Source organism: Micropterus salmoides, unplaced genomic scaffold (genome assembly GCF_014851395.1).
Source record: "Micropterus salmoides isolate LMB-PRFRI ecotype aquatic unplaced genomic scaffold, ASM1485139v1 Ms_hic_scaffold_19, whole genome shotgun sequence".
Taxonomy (NCBI): Eukaryota; Metazoa; Chordata; class Actinopteri; order Centrarchiformes; family Centrarchidae; genus Micropterus; species Micropterus salmoides.
In genome coordinates, this window is record NW_024041039.1 from 18,357,532 (window position 1) to 18,371,606 (window position 14,075).

The window sequence follows — 14,075 nt, forward strand, 5'->3', positions numbered from 1 at the left end:
CATATTGATAGGATAGCATCTTGCAGTTGATGGAGATTTGTGGGATGCACATCCAGGGCACGAACCTCCCGTTCCACCACATCCCAAAGATGCTCTATTGGGTTGAGATCTGGTGACTGTGGGGGCCATTTTAGTACAGTGAACTCATTGTCATGTTCAAGAAACCAATTTGAAATGATTCAAGCTTTGTGACATGGTGCATTATCCTGCTGGAAGTAGCCATCAGAGGATGGGTACATGGTGGCCATAAAGGGATGGACATGGTCAGAAACAATGCTCAGGTAGGCCGTGGCATTTAAACGATACCCAATTGGCACTAAGGGGCCTAAAGGGTGCCAAGAAAACATCCCCCACACCATTACACCACCAACACCACCGGCCTGCACAGTGGTAACAAGGCATGATGGATCCATGTTCTCATTCTGTTTACGCCAAATTCTGACTCTACCATCTGAATGTCTCAACGGAAATCGAGACTCATCAGACCAGGCAACATTTTTCCAGTCTTCAACTGTCCAATTTTGGTGAGCTCTTGCAAATTGTAGCCTCTTTTTCCTATTTGTAGTGGAGATGAGTGGTACCCGGTGGGGTCTTCTGCTGTTGTAGCCCATCCGCCTCAAGGTTGTGCGTGTTGTGGCTTCACAAATGCTTTGCTGCATACCTCGGTTGTAACGAGCGGTTATTTCAGTCAAAGTTGCTCTTCTATCAGCTTGAATCAGTCGGCCCATTCTCCTCTGACCTCTAGCATCAACAAGGCATTTTCGCCCACAGGACTGCCGCATACTGGATGTTTTTGCCTTTTCACACCATTCTTTGTAAACCCTAGAAATGGTTGTGTGTGAAAATCCCAGTAACTGAGCAGATTGTGAAATACTCAGACCGGCCCGTCTGGCACCAACAACCATGCCACGCTCAAAATTGCTTAAATCACCTTTCTTTCCCATTCTGACATTTAGTTTGGAGTTCAGGAGATTGTCTTGACCAGGACCACACCCCTAAATGCATTGAAGCAACTGCCATGTGATTGGTTGATTAGATAATTGCATTAATGAGAAATTGAACAGGTGTTCCTAATAATCCTTTAGGTGAGTGTATGTAATTCAATTTTTTTTTTATTCAAAGAGTTCAGAACAAAAAAAGACAACTTGCTGAAGTTCAAACAGAGCATATGAATGGAGAAGAAAAGGGGTTTAAGTGACTTTACGTGTTTGTTGATGCCAGACGGGCTGGTCTGAGTATTTCAGAAAGTGCTGATCTACTGGGATTTTCACACACAGCCATCTCTAGGGTTTACAGAGAATGGTCCGAAAAAGAGAAAATATCCAGTGAGCGGCAGTTGTGTGGATGAAAATAACCACTTGTTACAAACAAGGTATGCAGAATACCATCTCTGAACGCACAGCACGTTGAACCTTTAAGCAGATGGGCTACAGCAGCAGAAGACCACACCGGCTGTCACTCCTGTCAGCTAAGAACAGGAAATTGAGGCTACAATTCACACAGGCTCACCAAAACTGGACAATGGAAGATTGGAAAAACGTTGCCTGGTCTGATGAGTCTCGATTTCAGCTTAGTGCAAAATCTTTCTATCAAAATGTTACTTAATTAGCAGCAGAAGCTACTGAGGAAGACTGTGGCTGATAAAGTATTAATACACGAAAGCATTGTGGATACTCAACACCCAGTTTCAGGAAGGGATATGTGACGCAACAGTGACATTACGTCAGAGTCAAACAGTATGATTGCATAAACTAGAAAAGTAAGGCCCAGGTTTAGCAACAAATGGTAGGGGTTTTAGTGTCTCAGTGTCTCAGCAGTCCAGCTGGTTTATCAGGAATCATGTGGTAGACAGCAGACCATCTGGTTTTTATCAGAAATAAGGTAGACAAAATGTGAGCGTATGGCAGGCACATGAAACACAAACCTGCTGCCATGACTTATCAGAATCAGCTTTATTGCCAGGTATGTATACACATACGAGGAATCTGACTCAGGATTGTACATTGCTCATGATGTGCTTACTCATACAAAAATACTATAACACAATAATAAAATAATAAAAATCAGACACAAACTACAGTACAGACAACACTAATATACACACTATGAACAAAACAATATAGACATATTGACAAATAGTGCAGTGATCAGAGTGCAAAGGATGCAAGAGTAAACTATTATTCTCATTATGTACATGTTGAAGGTGGATATGATATACACTATTTGCATTGTGTTGGTAATTCAACACTAAAATGTGTTGTCACCTGTGGATAAGCTACCACTGGGTCTATAACATTAGCTGCTTAGCTAGGAGCAGCAGTGGTGACAGGGGCTCAGGCATGAGGTAGAGCGGCCCCCCTCATTTTCTGTCTAGCTAGCAGTGTTAGTGTGCCCGGGCCGGGTGGAAGGGAATTTGTCTGTACTCCACTGAGGCATAGCTTTTAATCTCTTGCTTACACGACACAGAGGGCCCCTCCACAAAAACAGGACTCTACATCGTGTGGGTCAACACCCACTGGCAAAGACACATCGCAGAGGATGAAGCTCTCCTCTGCCTGTGCGTAAACAGAATGAGCCTGCTTTAGAGCTCATCCAAAAACCCAGCAGTAAAGTCACTGATGTCCTGCTATAATGCTGAAAGCAGAAATGTCAGCTGACGTCTATGCAAGCCCCTCTGGGACGAAGTGCTAACAGTGGGCCATGGTAGTGATGGACAGCATAGAAAACAGGCTGGATCCTGGAGGGAGAGGGTGGGTCAGGGACAATATATTTTCAGCTTTGATGCAGCTCCAAAATGGGCCAAAAATATACCCCGGGGGAAATCAAACAACTGGGATTTTGAGCAAACAGCAGGGACAGAACTCATATGTGAACGTCAGTTTTCAACACAATTGTGTAGTATGTGAACACAAACTGTATGAGCAATTGCTTGGAGCAGTTATTTGTCTGTGTCTGGTGAAGCTCCGCAATGGAGCTGCTTCATCTCTTTTTACTTGCCCTCAGCTGGATGTAATCTCACCTGGCTTACGCTTTGTTGTCAGGCAAACCCAGAGGAGAGACTGTGTGCAGAGTGCGGACAGACATGTGATTAATGATTCATTTTGTATGCTCTGCGTCAGTTGACACCCTAGTGTAAGAGAAAAATGTGTCTGAGACAACCTGTGGCTGTCGACCAAACCTCACATGAAGTACAAGTCTAAACACGAGAGAGCTAATTAGGCTAATGGCTCCTCAGCATCCCTGGAGTGCTCACTCCTGATGATGTTGTGTACTGGAAACTTATAGGCAACTGACTTTCAGCCTTTACCAATGATACAATAGATACATTCTCTAGTAGAATACCGAACCATTAATTAATGTGTGAGACAAGAGGGACTCTGCAGGTAGCTTAAGAACCTTAAAAGACTTTTTTACTTCAGACGGAAAGAGACTTCATACCTCTACCAGGTATATGTAGAATGGGAGTCACTGTGGAGATCATCTTTGCCAAACTGATAAATATCTTATTCATACTGTAAAGACAACCTCGTTTGTCAGCCTCCACAAATTAAATTTGTAGGTGAGATACAGCACCATGATGAAAATTAACTTTAAATCCCTAAGCACTTACATTATAATAAATAAAAATGGTAACTCAAAACTTTCCCTGTACAGCCCACTCACACGATGGCCATTTGCTGTTACGGGAGTGAATATTGACTTCCTCAAGGTTGAGCCTGCTGAGTTAATCTCATCAGCTCTGTGATACAGACAGGCTAATATGCGGAGCACGGGGAGGATGGCTCTCATGAGCTCAGGGCTAAGGGGTCAGTATTGATGAGCTGGTGCAAAATCACTTGGCTGCTCTGAGGAAGGATGGAGGGAAGAAAAGCAGAGACAAGGTGAGAGTGATAATGGGTTACTTAAAAAAAAAAAAAGAGAAAGAGCTAGAGTAGAAAGATGCCAGAGGCTAAAGCAGCAAACAAACAAACCCTGTGTTCTTTTTTCAGTTCTGTCAGTCTTGGTGGTTATACATGTAAATGTTTTTCCCACACTAGAAATGGAAATATAAAATGAACTCCCTGGGGCGGCCAGATTTAGCAAAGATCTGTTCACACAGGGTGACGTCATAACCCCCACCAACTCTCTGGAGGATCAAACCTCTTGTGGCAAATACCATAGGTGGAAGTGCAAAGAGAAATATCATTGACTTGTTTTTAAAATGTTTAGTTGATAATAGAAAACAAAAAAAGATTAGTTATTTGATTCGAAATTATCAGAAAACAGAAAATACACAATATCCTGAAAATCCAAAGTGAGATCTTTTGACACACAACTCATTTCAAGCTAAAACCAGAGACTTTTTGGCATTTCTGATTAAAAAAAAAAAAAAAAAAATGTAAAAAAAATTGTTTGACTAAAAAACAAGTTGCAGATTAATTTTCTGGAGATAAACAAATTTTTCCAGCTCTAGAACACTATTATTCCACACAACAAATACATGAATTACCTTTTAATAAGGCCGCAAACAACGTGAACATGAAATGGTTTATTCTACCAGAAAAAAAGCCTAGGATTAATTTATCCTTAGATATCCAAGGTTGAGTTGTTATCACTGCAATCAGCTGGTCTGTCAGACCACATGGACAAGGTTAGGTGAATAAACTGGCTTCATCTGTAATGAAACTATTTTCATTTTGAAGCTGCAGTAGTGCCAGACAACCTTTAGGGCTAATTGTTTTCTGTGTAAGTTACCACCACTTCCTGCACCCTTACCGAGGTCTCCCTTTACTACCGTCATCACTATTGTTATCTCTGTCTCTAACAGAACATTACTCTTCTTTGAGATTAATTAATTCATACATGTACTTTATTATCTAAATGTGAGTCTTACCTTAAAATAAGGTAAAATAGTTACAGGACAATATGGACAAGACATATAGGAGAAAATATGCAGAGTAACATGGCTTTAGATATCACATCATTAATTGCAAAATAAAAGTCTTAAAGGGTTGCTGGGCTCAGAATTCACTAGTGCGACAGGAGACGACAGCTTTGTACACGGAGTTGTATAACAAGCACAAAGTATTACAATGGCCACCATTATCTTAGCTTGTGATGCAGCCATGACCGTACAGGCACGGACTGGCATTGACTGCATTTGGGGCAGCTGAGTTTTTTTCAATTGGCAGCGACAGCCAAGCTAAAAATAAAGAGTTTATGCTGATTTGTAAAAGGAAAATAACTCGTGGACAGTCCTGGATAAAAGAGAAACGGGGAAGGCCAGAGGGCTGTTCAAGTGCCCGGGTCCCCTTAGCTGAGGGTCTGTTAGGATCTGCTGTCTCCCAGGAGGGACTGAATGCACAGTGGGAAACAAAGCCCTGCTTACTTTGGGTCTATTCCCAGGACAAGGCTCTTTCTGGGTGTGCCGATATTGTCAGCACAGTGAGAGGAAAAAAAGATCCTCAAAGCGAAGGGGGGGAAAAAAAAGAACCCCCCAAGACGACAAGAGACAGAATCAAAAAAAGAGCAGGAGACGGAGAGAAAAGATTTTCTCCTCAATTGCAGAGAACACTTTAACTGACAAGCACTTTTCAGCACTGAGCTCCCAGGCCTTAGTAACAATTGTTACAATGCTGCTGTATGTGCTGTCTTAGCTTACTCTATGTAGTGCACTTTGCAATATCCATAAATGACAGCGGCCTTCACCTCCCTGGGCCTGTATTTACCTGAATATAACTCAGCACCAATCCTGTACTTGACCTAAGTAATTACTAGGAAGAGACCATTTCTTTTGCCACATCACATAGAATACCTTAAAAGTGATCTGTAAAGAGCTGTAGCTGCTCACATTGATGCAGTTTTATATATAAAAAAATATTGCTCGTGGTGTCGGTGACTGATGTCAAATACGCCTTCTACTACTACCACCACCAGCCCCCCCCCCCCCCCACACACAGAATGAGTCACCACTACTGCAATTAAATTAAATTGCCCCAATTTTGACCTACAACAGGGTTTACAGAGTTGAGGCAAGGTGTTGAAATATCATGCTGGGATAACTTGGAAAGCTTAGCAATAAACATGGAGTGGTCTGGAAGACTGTGACTGATGCTTATGGACTGAAAACAAGGCTTTGAATCCAAATATGATTATAATAATAATAATAATAATAATGTCTTTACAGGGATATTAATTCTCACATATGAGTGACTGCTCAAATTTAAGTTTAATTTCAACAACCTGTCAGAAACACAATGTTGTCCACTTACCTGAACAACTTCTATTCCTCTTTTCCTGAAAAAAGAAAAGAAAAAAAAAAAAAGACAAAAATAGTTGGTCATTAATTTTACCAAAAATAAACTGGAAGTGAACAATCATAAATAGATGTTGCCATGCATTGAGTGTACCTAAAAGCTATAAGATGCAACACGTTATGTTAATGTATGTCAGGACAGGTGCTGTAGGTGAGGATGTCCAAAATGTCCAAAAACAGAAACAGTGTCTCGGGTATGAAGGCTCAAAAGGCAGAAAAGACTTGAATGAACCCACAGACTATAAAAGAAGAAATCCAACACAAAGCTAAGTCATGCAACACATTATATATATAGATATATATAAAACTTGCATAGTGCAAGTGACAAGAAAGCACACCCCTATTATTACTGTTTATTTTTTACTTTCATCTTATGTAATATAAGCTATGTAAAACATGTGTTTGCATCAGCGGGCCTCACTGGAGTTGTTTCTTTTAGAATGTAACAGTTACTTTTATTCATTATGTAAATGTATGTAAAACAGTTCCTCTCCATAAGAGGAATTAAACAGAAACTCACTGATGTCTTCCACAAATTGACCTCATGGACAGTAACAGACATGAGCTACTGACACGTGAGCTTATCTGTCCCAAGATTTCAAAAAATAAATGAACAATGAACTTGAATTATTCAGTAAATTTGTCTGATAGCAGGACAGCAAAGTAGGGCAATTATGACCAAAAATACTAACATCCCATCTCAGAACTGGAAAATATCTACTTTTCAGAAACAGCACAGAAATGCACAGCACAGAAAACTAGCATGTGGATAAAAAACACAGCAGCAGACCACTACAAGACAGGAGTTGCTGACAGAGGTGACTATAGACATTTTGGGTTGAAGGTATGTATTTCTAGGGAGATCTCCCCAGTGGGCAGTTCCTGTCAGGGAGTCTCCAGAACAGTTTGGCCCAAATACACAGTATCAAAATATACTGCACCACTAAGGACACATGAGGAACCTGTAAAGATCTCTTCTCTTTATATCTGACAGAGCACAGCAGTATTTACGCAATTGAATGCGAGAGGACATTTTCTAGAAATCTAGAAAAAGGGTGTCCCTCACATTTTTAAAAACCTGCTTGTTTTAAATAAATTCTAGCCCCACCTCTGAAAGACACACAGAAAGTAGCATGGGGCATAAACACCTTTCTGGGGGAACAGGCTCGTCAAAAGCCCAATCTAGCTCATTTCCCTATATAAGACAAAAGGGATACATCAAAAAACAAGTAACACTTGAAGAGCCAAAAACCCAGTCTGGCACTACTGCCCACTCAGCCTGGCCAGCCCAGTTGTTTTTGAAGTTACAGCCCCATGGTAACAGTCGTGCAGCCATTCACTGCTTCAGAACAATGTGGATATTTAATACAGTAGCAGGCGTGTTTCATGTAGTGTGTATGGGGCCTTTAGTTTCATCCCATCTCAGATACGGAGATTGTCCGCTCTTCTATATTGTTGCACAGCCAGCAGAATGAATGAGATGGAGGACACCGACCAGAGAAGCAGGCCATAGTCAGAATACACAAGATCGTGGAGGTGTAATGAAAAACAAGTCACTTTTTATAACCCCATATCTTACCAACACCCAGTATCGTATATCCATAAACTCTAACCCTAATGTTTGGCATTTATGGTGCACCATAGCCGTGACTACTGAACTGCATGACAATATGTGATACAAAGTTTACAAGTGGGTGTATTGTGTAGATTGTGTTGACTGGTAGATGGAGCAAAATGATAGCGGGAGGGTGAACACTTGTTTTAGCAGTTGCTGATGATATACTAACTATACTGAACAATACTAACTAATATGAATTAGTGTAGCATTTTTTGTGTGTAACACTGGGCAGAGCCAAATAAAGTAGGCCAACCAGGTGAAGCAGCTTTACCTGTTTGGAGTGGACTATTTAAACTTTGCTCTGTCTGTTCCTTAAAATCAACACAATCCATTGTTCACACCATTTGGAGTATATGCATGGTTTTAAGCTTCTCTGAAAGATAACACTCTGGAATTGATTAATATAAAAGTTTAAATACACTAAAACTAATATATATTTTTCATTTCCGCTTGAAAATGCTTGCTAACAAATGCACGAGGACAACTATAGCTGGGACTTATTAGCTGGAAAACACTGTAGGACCACAGGATAAAGCATTACCTAGTCACCATGAAAAATGACTATTTTACACAGGTTTTTGTAAGTGCATGTCTTAGCGTATTTTTTCTAAAACAGCACCACCCCTTGGCGGCAGGCGGCTGCTGCATCACGCCGTAGCTCGACGCAGATGTGTTTTTTAGCTGGTAGATCGCGAACTTCCTACTTAAAGCTGGATATTGTGATTTTCAGAATTTTATTGGCTACACGAAATGCCAGTCATCGGCACAATTGCTTGCAATTGGCTCGGCCTACCCACAAAATAATAGGGGCTGTCCCTTCCTTACAGCGCAGGCTCTCGTTGGCTATTGAAGGTTGTGAAAGAGACATTTGAGCTCCTATTGGGTTGAATTTGGTGTCACTCAAAAGGTCAGAGTTCAGGGGCTAATTTGAATACAATATATCGCAGTTGTTTACATTCAAATTGGCGTTATAACGATTAATTAATGTTAACAGGTTTTAAAGAAATACTCTCCACAGTCTTCCACTCACAGTAGAGTGGAGTAGAGCAGTAAATTGTATCGTTTGGGTGAAAGACTACATACATGCATACGGTGGGTGCAGCTCAATGTAATCTCAGACTTGTCCTAGAGTGCCGTGGCCTTGCCTTGACAGGATTAAATGATAATATTTTCATATTACTCAAAGATGCTGAGGCCGGCTGTTCAAGGGCATTGTGTTTTTCTAAATACGGTATATGTGAGTCAGTAAGAGGCCTCTAAATTGCTGTGCAAGCTTATGGGATACAAACAGCTCTGACCAGCAGGAATACAGGTGCACCAGACATGGCAGACGCCACACCGAAGCACTCACAATGTCAGCTGCATACCACATGATGAGAGGGAGAAAACCTGGTCAGGCACCATTATTATTTGTTTGTGCATTTATTTAGAGTTACAATATCCGCATATCATTCTTTATGTATGCACATTTCTATTTAAAGAATAAAGACAAGATCAGACAGACAATACAGGACCAAACAAACAAGACCGACAAGACAAAGCAGGCCGATGATGTAAAAACATGTACATTGTGTTCTCTTCTGGATTTTTTTAAATTAGTCCAGTAGCATACTGCAGCCGGCACCAGCGAAACAGAGCTGCAACGTAATCCTTGCAGGTAATTGCACCCCGTCAAATTACGTCCCCTAAAGTGTTTGTTTTTGCCACTGACAGGCTCAGATTCTTATTACAAGTGTCTGACAACATTGTGAAAAGGATACCTAAACATCTTACTTTAACCAGAAGAAGTCCCTATATCACCCTCAAAGCCACTAGCCTCCCTTGATAAAAACAGTCACTACTTTTTTTTGAATCAGGCAATTGAGTTTCTAGATTAGCAAGCCAAACGTCACATTTTACTTGCCCCTGGCTATCGGGCAATCCTTATTGTGGAGCATTGTAAACCAGTCTGGCACTACTGCCCACTTAGCCTGTCCAACCTTGTTGTTTTTGAGGTTACAGCCCCATGGTAACAGTCGTGCATCCACTCACTGCTTCACAACAATGTGGATATTTAATACTGCAGCTGGCGTGTTTCATATAGTGTGAATGGGGGCTTTAGTTTCATCCAATCACAGATATGGAGATCGTCTGCTCTCCTATATTGTTAAGCAGCTGGCAAAATGAATGAGATGGAGGACACCGACCAAAGAAGCAGGACGGGGTTAGAAGTTTGTGATTAGGCTTTGACACACAAGAACATGGAGGTTTAGCCTAAAGAAAAACAAAACATTTTTTATTACACCGTATCTAACACACAGTATCATATACACAGATATAGCCATAAACTCTAGCCCTATGGACCAGGTGTTTTCATAGGATGTGATGTTTTTCAGAAATGCGGTGATTTATTCTACATTTGAGTGGTTTGTAAGCCAGTGGGATATGGATACATTGGCTCGGTCTTTACAATTCAGCAATATGACTTTTTTTGGCAAAGTTTAGTGTTTGGGAGTGTGTAAAGTAGAGACGTCACCAAGTAATGCAAAGATGGGGCACTAGGGGATGCTGAGGCTGAAATATCAGATAACCCGCTCATGACCTGAGAACAGCAGCTCTGGCGACAGTTTAGAAATGAGTGACACACCTGTGGTCGTGTTGTACCTCTGTCTATGTCTTTTAAAAAGAACTCTACATACAGGAGCCACACCTAGGACAGTTATCTTTTTCCATCTGGTGCTTCCTCGTGGACATGACTTTTGCTTTCTATTATGGTGTACAATAGCGGAAATATGTCAGGAAAAGAGAACCAGAAGGCAAGTTCCAGTGACTGACTGGGGAATAGCAATCATGCGGAGACCATTTACATGACACACCCACATTCAATGTGTATGCCTCATTTACATTTGAATATGCAGGTATTTGTTGTATGCTATTAATGTGACTAGATAGTCTGTCACAAACACCACTCATATAAAAGCCCTCAGTCCCACACTGAGGGACGAAGGGGCTAGGCAGGATGCAGGGGGGGGCAGGGTGGAGGGGTGTTACTAGGAGGTTTATGAAGAGATTAAAAATGTTTTGCGGATTACAGTGTGGTAATCTGTGCTGGCTCAACCAGGTCACTTTATGAGACAACAGCCCCCTTGAAAAAGGTGAAAATGCTTCAAAGAAATTGCCTGCTATTGACTGCCAACATACCTGATATACAGGGGCACTGTGTCACCTCTAAAATGTTTCCTGAATCCTGCCTCGCTGTTAGCCGCTGTCATTGTTTGTTTTTTTATGGATGATTGCAGCCCTTGCACAGCACAAGCAGCCAGGCAATGTTGCAACAGGAGATGATAAGGCTGGTGCCATACCTTGGAGCCATTCCCCAACCCAGTATACTGGATAGCAGCTATTGTAAATCAGTGAGGGAGGGTTCACTTATTCCAAAGTCATATAGGCTGAGAAAATCCACGCCCTACTTTATAAGACCTTATATAACATTTTACTTGGCTGTAGATGGGTAAGCTACGACAAGATAACATACATACACGACTCATAGCTGTCCCTCTCAAGGCTGGAGAGTCAGAACAAATCCTTGGTATAGTGGGAATACACCCTTGAACAAGTTTGTGTTATGACTATGCATATGCAGTCTCTTTTTGGTGTAGATAATGACGTGTCTCACAACTGGCTCAATGTGATATCACACTGTTCCAATTACAATGAACAGCAGAGGTTAACTTTGTGGAGTAAGAGCACATATTCTGATGTAGATATATTAACAAAATGGTAGAGATAAATGTTTTCAGTCCACACACACACACCCTAAAAGTTTCATGTGTTAGGACAATTAACTAAATGAGAAAACCTGTTTTAGCAGCTTATCCTGTAGAGCTGCAAAGATGAATAATTAATGAATTGCCAACTATTTTGATGATCGATTTCAGATTTTTGTTTAGAAGAAAAAGTCAAAATTCACAGATTCTTAAATGTGAATATGTTCTGGTTTACTCCTCTAGGACAGTGAACTGAATATCTTTGGGTTGTAGACAAAACAAGACATTTGAGGACGTCATCTTGGACATTGGAAAACACTGATTGACATTTTTCACAATTTTTTGACATTTTATAGACCAAACAACTAGTCGCTTAATCGAGAAAATAATCAACAGATCAGTCAACAATGAAAACAATCGTTGCCCTATTGTCCTGTTACACATGCAACTAAGCACACTATTTGTAGTCCTACCTATTACCTCCTTGCACCATGTTTCCACAAGCACTGACTCAAGACAAAACCTGCTACGCTAAATTGACTTTTGCCAGTGCCACCTTCCAACGGGGCATGTATACATACGATTTTAAAAATGTCTTTGCAATAGAGTAGAGATTAAAAGAAGCAGAGCGGCCACAGGTCTTATCTACTGCGCTTTCAGCAAAACCTCAGATACATGACAGACATGAGCAAGGATGTAACAGATGTTGTACGAAAGAGAAAGTTCAAATGAAAACTGCAAAAGAGTTATTCCCTGTGAGAGGAGAATCAGTCCCTGTTGTTGTCATTAACAGGAAGTGCAGTGTCAGCACACCTCTCAGTTCACGTTGATGTAGGCCTACTGTGTGAATGTATGTCAAACTGTTTCTGTTATAACTGCTCTAAAACCACTTGACCTGGAGGCATTAAAATTAGTGTTACTGCCACATACCTGCACAAATCAGCAAAGGCCTGGAAATTCAGCTTCTTCATCTTCTTCTCGCTGAGCCAGTAGCCGACTCTCCGGCCTTTCAGGAAGGTCTGCATCTCCACTGTGCTTCTGTACCTCCTCTGGAGGTAAACTGTGTGACTGAAGGCTCGACCTGGATAGGCGAAAACAGGAAACCACCGTATGACGTTAGTCTCACAACAGCCAACAATGAGGGGAATACTAAAGTTCTTGACTTGGCTTGTGATACATGAAACTCAAACACAGCCTGAAGTGGCGCTTTCTACACGTCTCTCGTGTGGAGCTTTACGCTCTCGTGGTTCGCATCTAGTTTCCAAACGTAATGTAACAGTGGATGTGGTTCAGCATCACTAAACCACACACATACGGACCCTCTTCTGCTAATCTCAATTGCTAACGTTAGCACGCTAGCTGGGTTGTGACAATCTGCATGGCTAACCGATGGCATGCAATTAAGAAAAAGGGGAACCAGCTTGCTAACAAGGCTGACCAACACTACATGGCTGAACAGAGTCATATCACTAATAAGTATCAAATGAGTTAACTACCGGTGGCTAGCAACGGCTAGTTAGCTACAAGAAGAAGCAACTGACTTAAGTACGCCAACGAGAGGCTGTGGTGAGCTAGCATTAACTAACCTGGCAATTTTAGCACAGTCCTCCCCCCAGAATGTGTGTCCTCTTCAGAAACTAGCTCGGGTAGTTTCCCATTCTCGTTCTAGTGGAGAAGAAGGAGAAGAAGAAGTTTTCAGATCAGGTGACAGGCACTGCTGGACCCGCGTTCAGATGTGCCCGGTGCTTCCTCTCCCAGTCTCTACATTGAACTGACTGCACACACCCAGGATCCAGGAGACTGATGCTGCCTTCACGAGCACCTCAGAAATTACCAACCTCCAACTGACGAATCACAGTCGGTCCTGACTTCACGTGATGTTGTGCTTTTATTATCCATTAACTTGCAGATTATTTCCCCAAGTAATCGATTAATCGAAAAGATTTTCATTTTCAATAATAAAAAGCCCTTCACTATTTGAGCAAGCAAACATTAGGCCTAAGCATTTTTGCTGAAAAATTACTGAAATGATTAATCGATTACCTAAATATTCCACTATTTATTTATGTTTTGTTTAGTGTTGTTTTATTGATTACTTGACTAATAGTCTTTACATAAGTAAATAAAAACACAAAATATCCGGTTGAACAGATAATGGAGACACCATCTCCATGTTTAAGAGTAGGCTGAAAACGTTCCTCTTTGATAAAGCTTATAGTTACCGCTGTCTCAGGTGAGCCCTGAACCACCCCTTAGGCTGCTATATGCCTAGACTTTATTGTTTCCACTACCATTACTATTATTTTATATATATATATGTGGAACTTGTATTAGCTACTGTGTGTGCTATTTCCTCCTGCTCTATCTTTCTCCCCCCTTTCCTCCCCCCCCCCCCCCCCCCCCTCTCAACCCAACC

At 41.4% G+C, this 14,075-nt stretch overlaps 1 protein-coding gene across 1 annotated transcript in view; it reads right to left on the reverse strand.

Moving 5' to 3' along the window:
- The window catches only part of itpk1b (inositol-tetrakisphosphate 1-kinase b), a 35,102-nt gene extending 21,656 nt beyond the window's left edge, over positions 1–13,446 (reverse strand). Inside the window, exons 1-3 of the mRNA XM_038728380.1 lie at positions 13,246–13,446; positions 12,590–12,740; positions 6,252–6,276 (exon numbers count right to left, since the gene is read on the reverse strand). Of these exons, the coding sequence (XP_038584308.1) occupies positions 6,252–6,276; positions 12,590–12,684 (120 nt within the window). The 5' untranslated portion in view covers positions 12,685–12,740; positions 13,246–13,446. The remainder of the gene's footprint in view (positions 1–6,251; positions 6,277–12,589; positions 12,741–13,245) is intronic.
- Between the last annotated feature and the right edge of the window lie 629 nt (positions 13,447–14,075).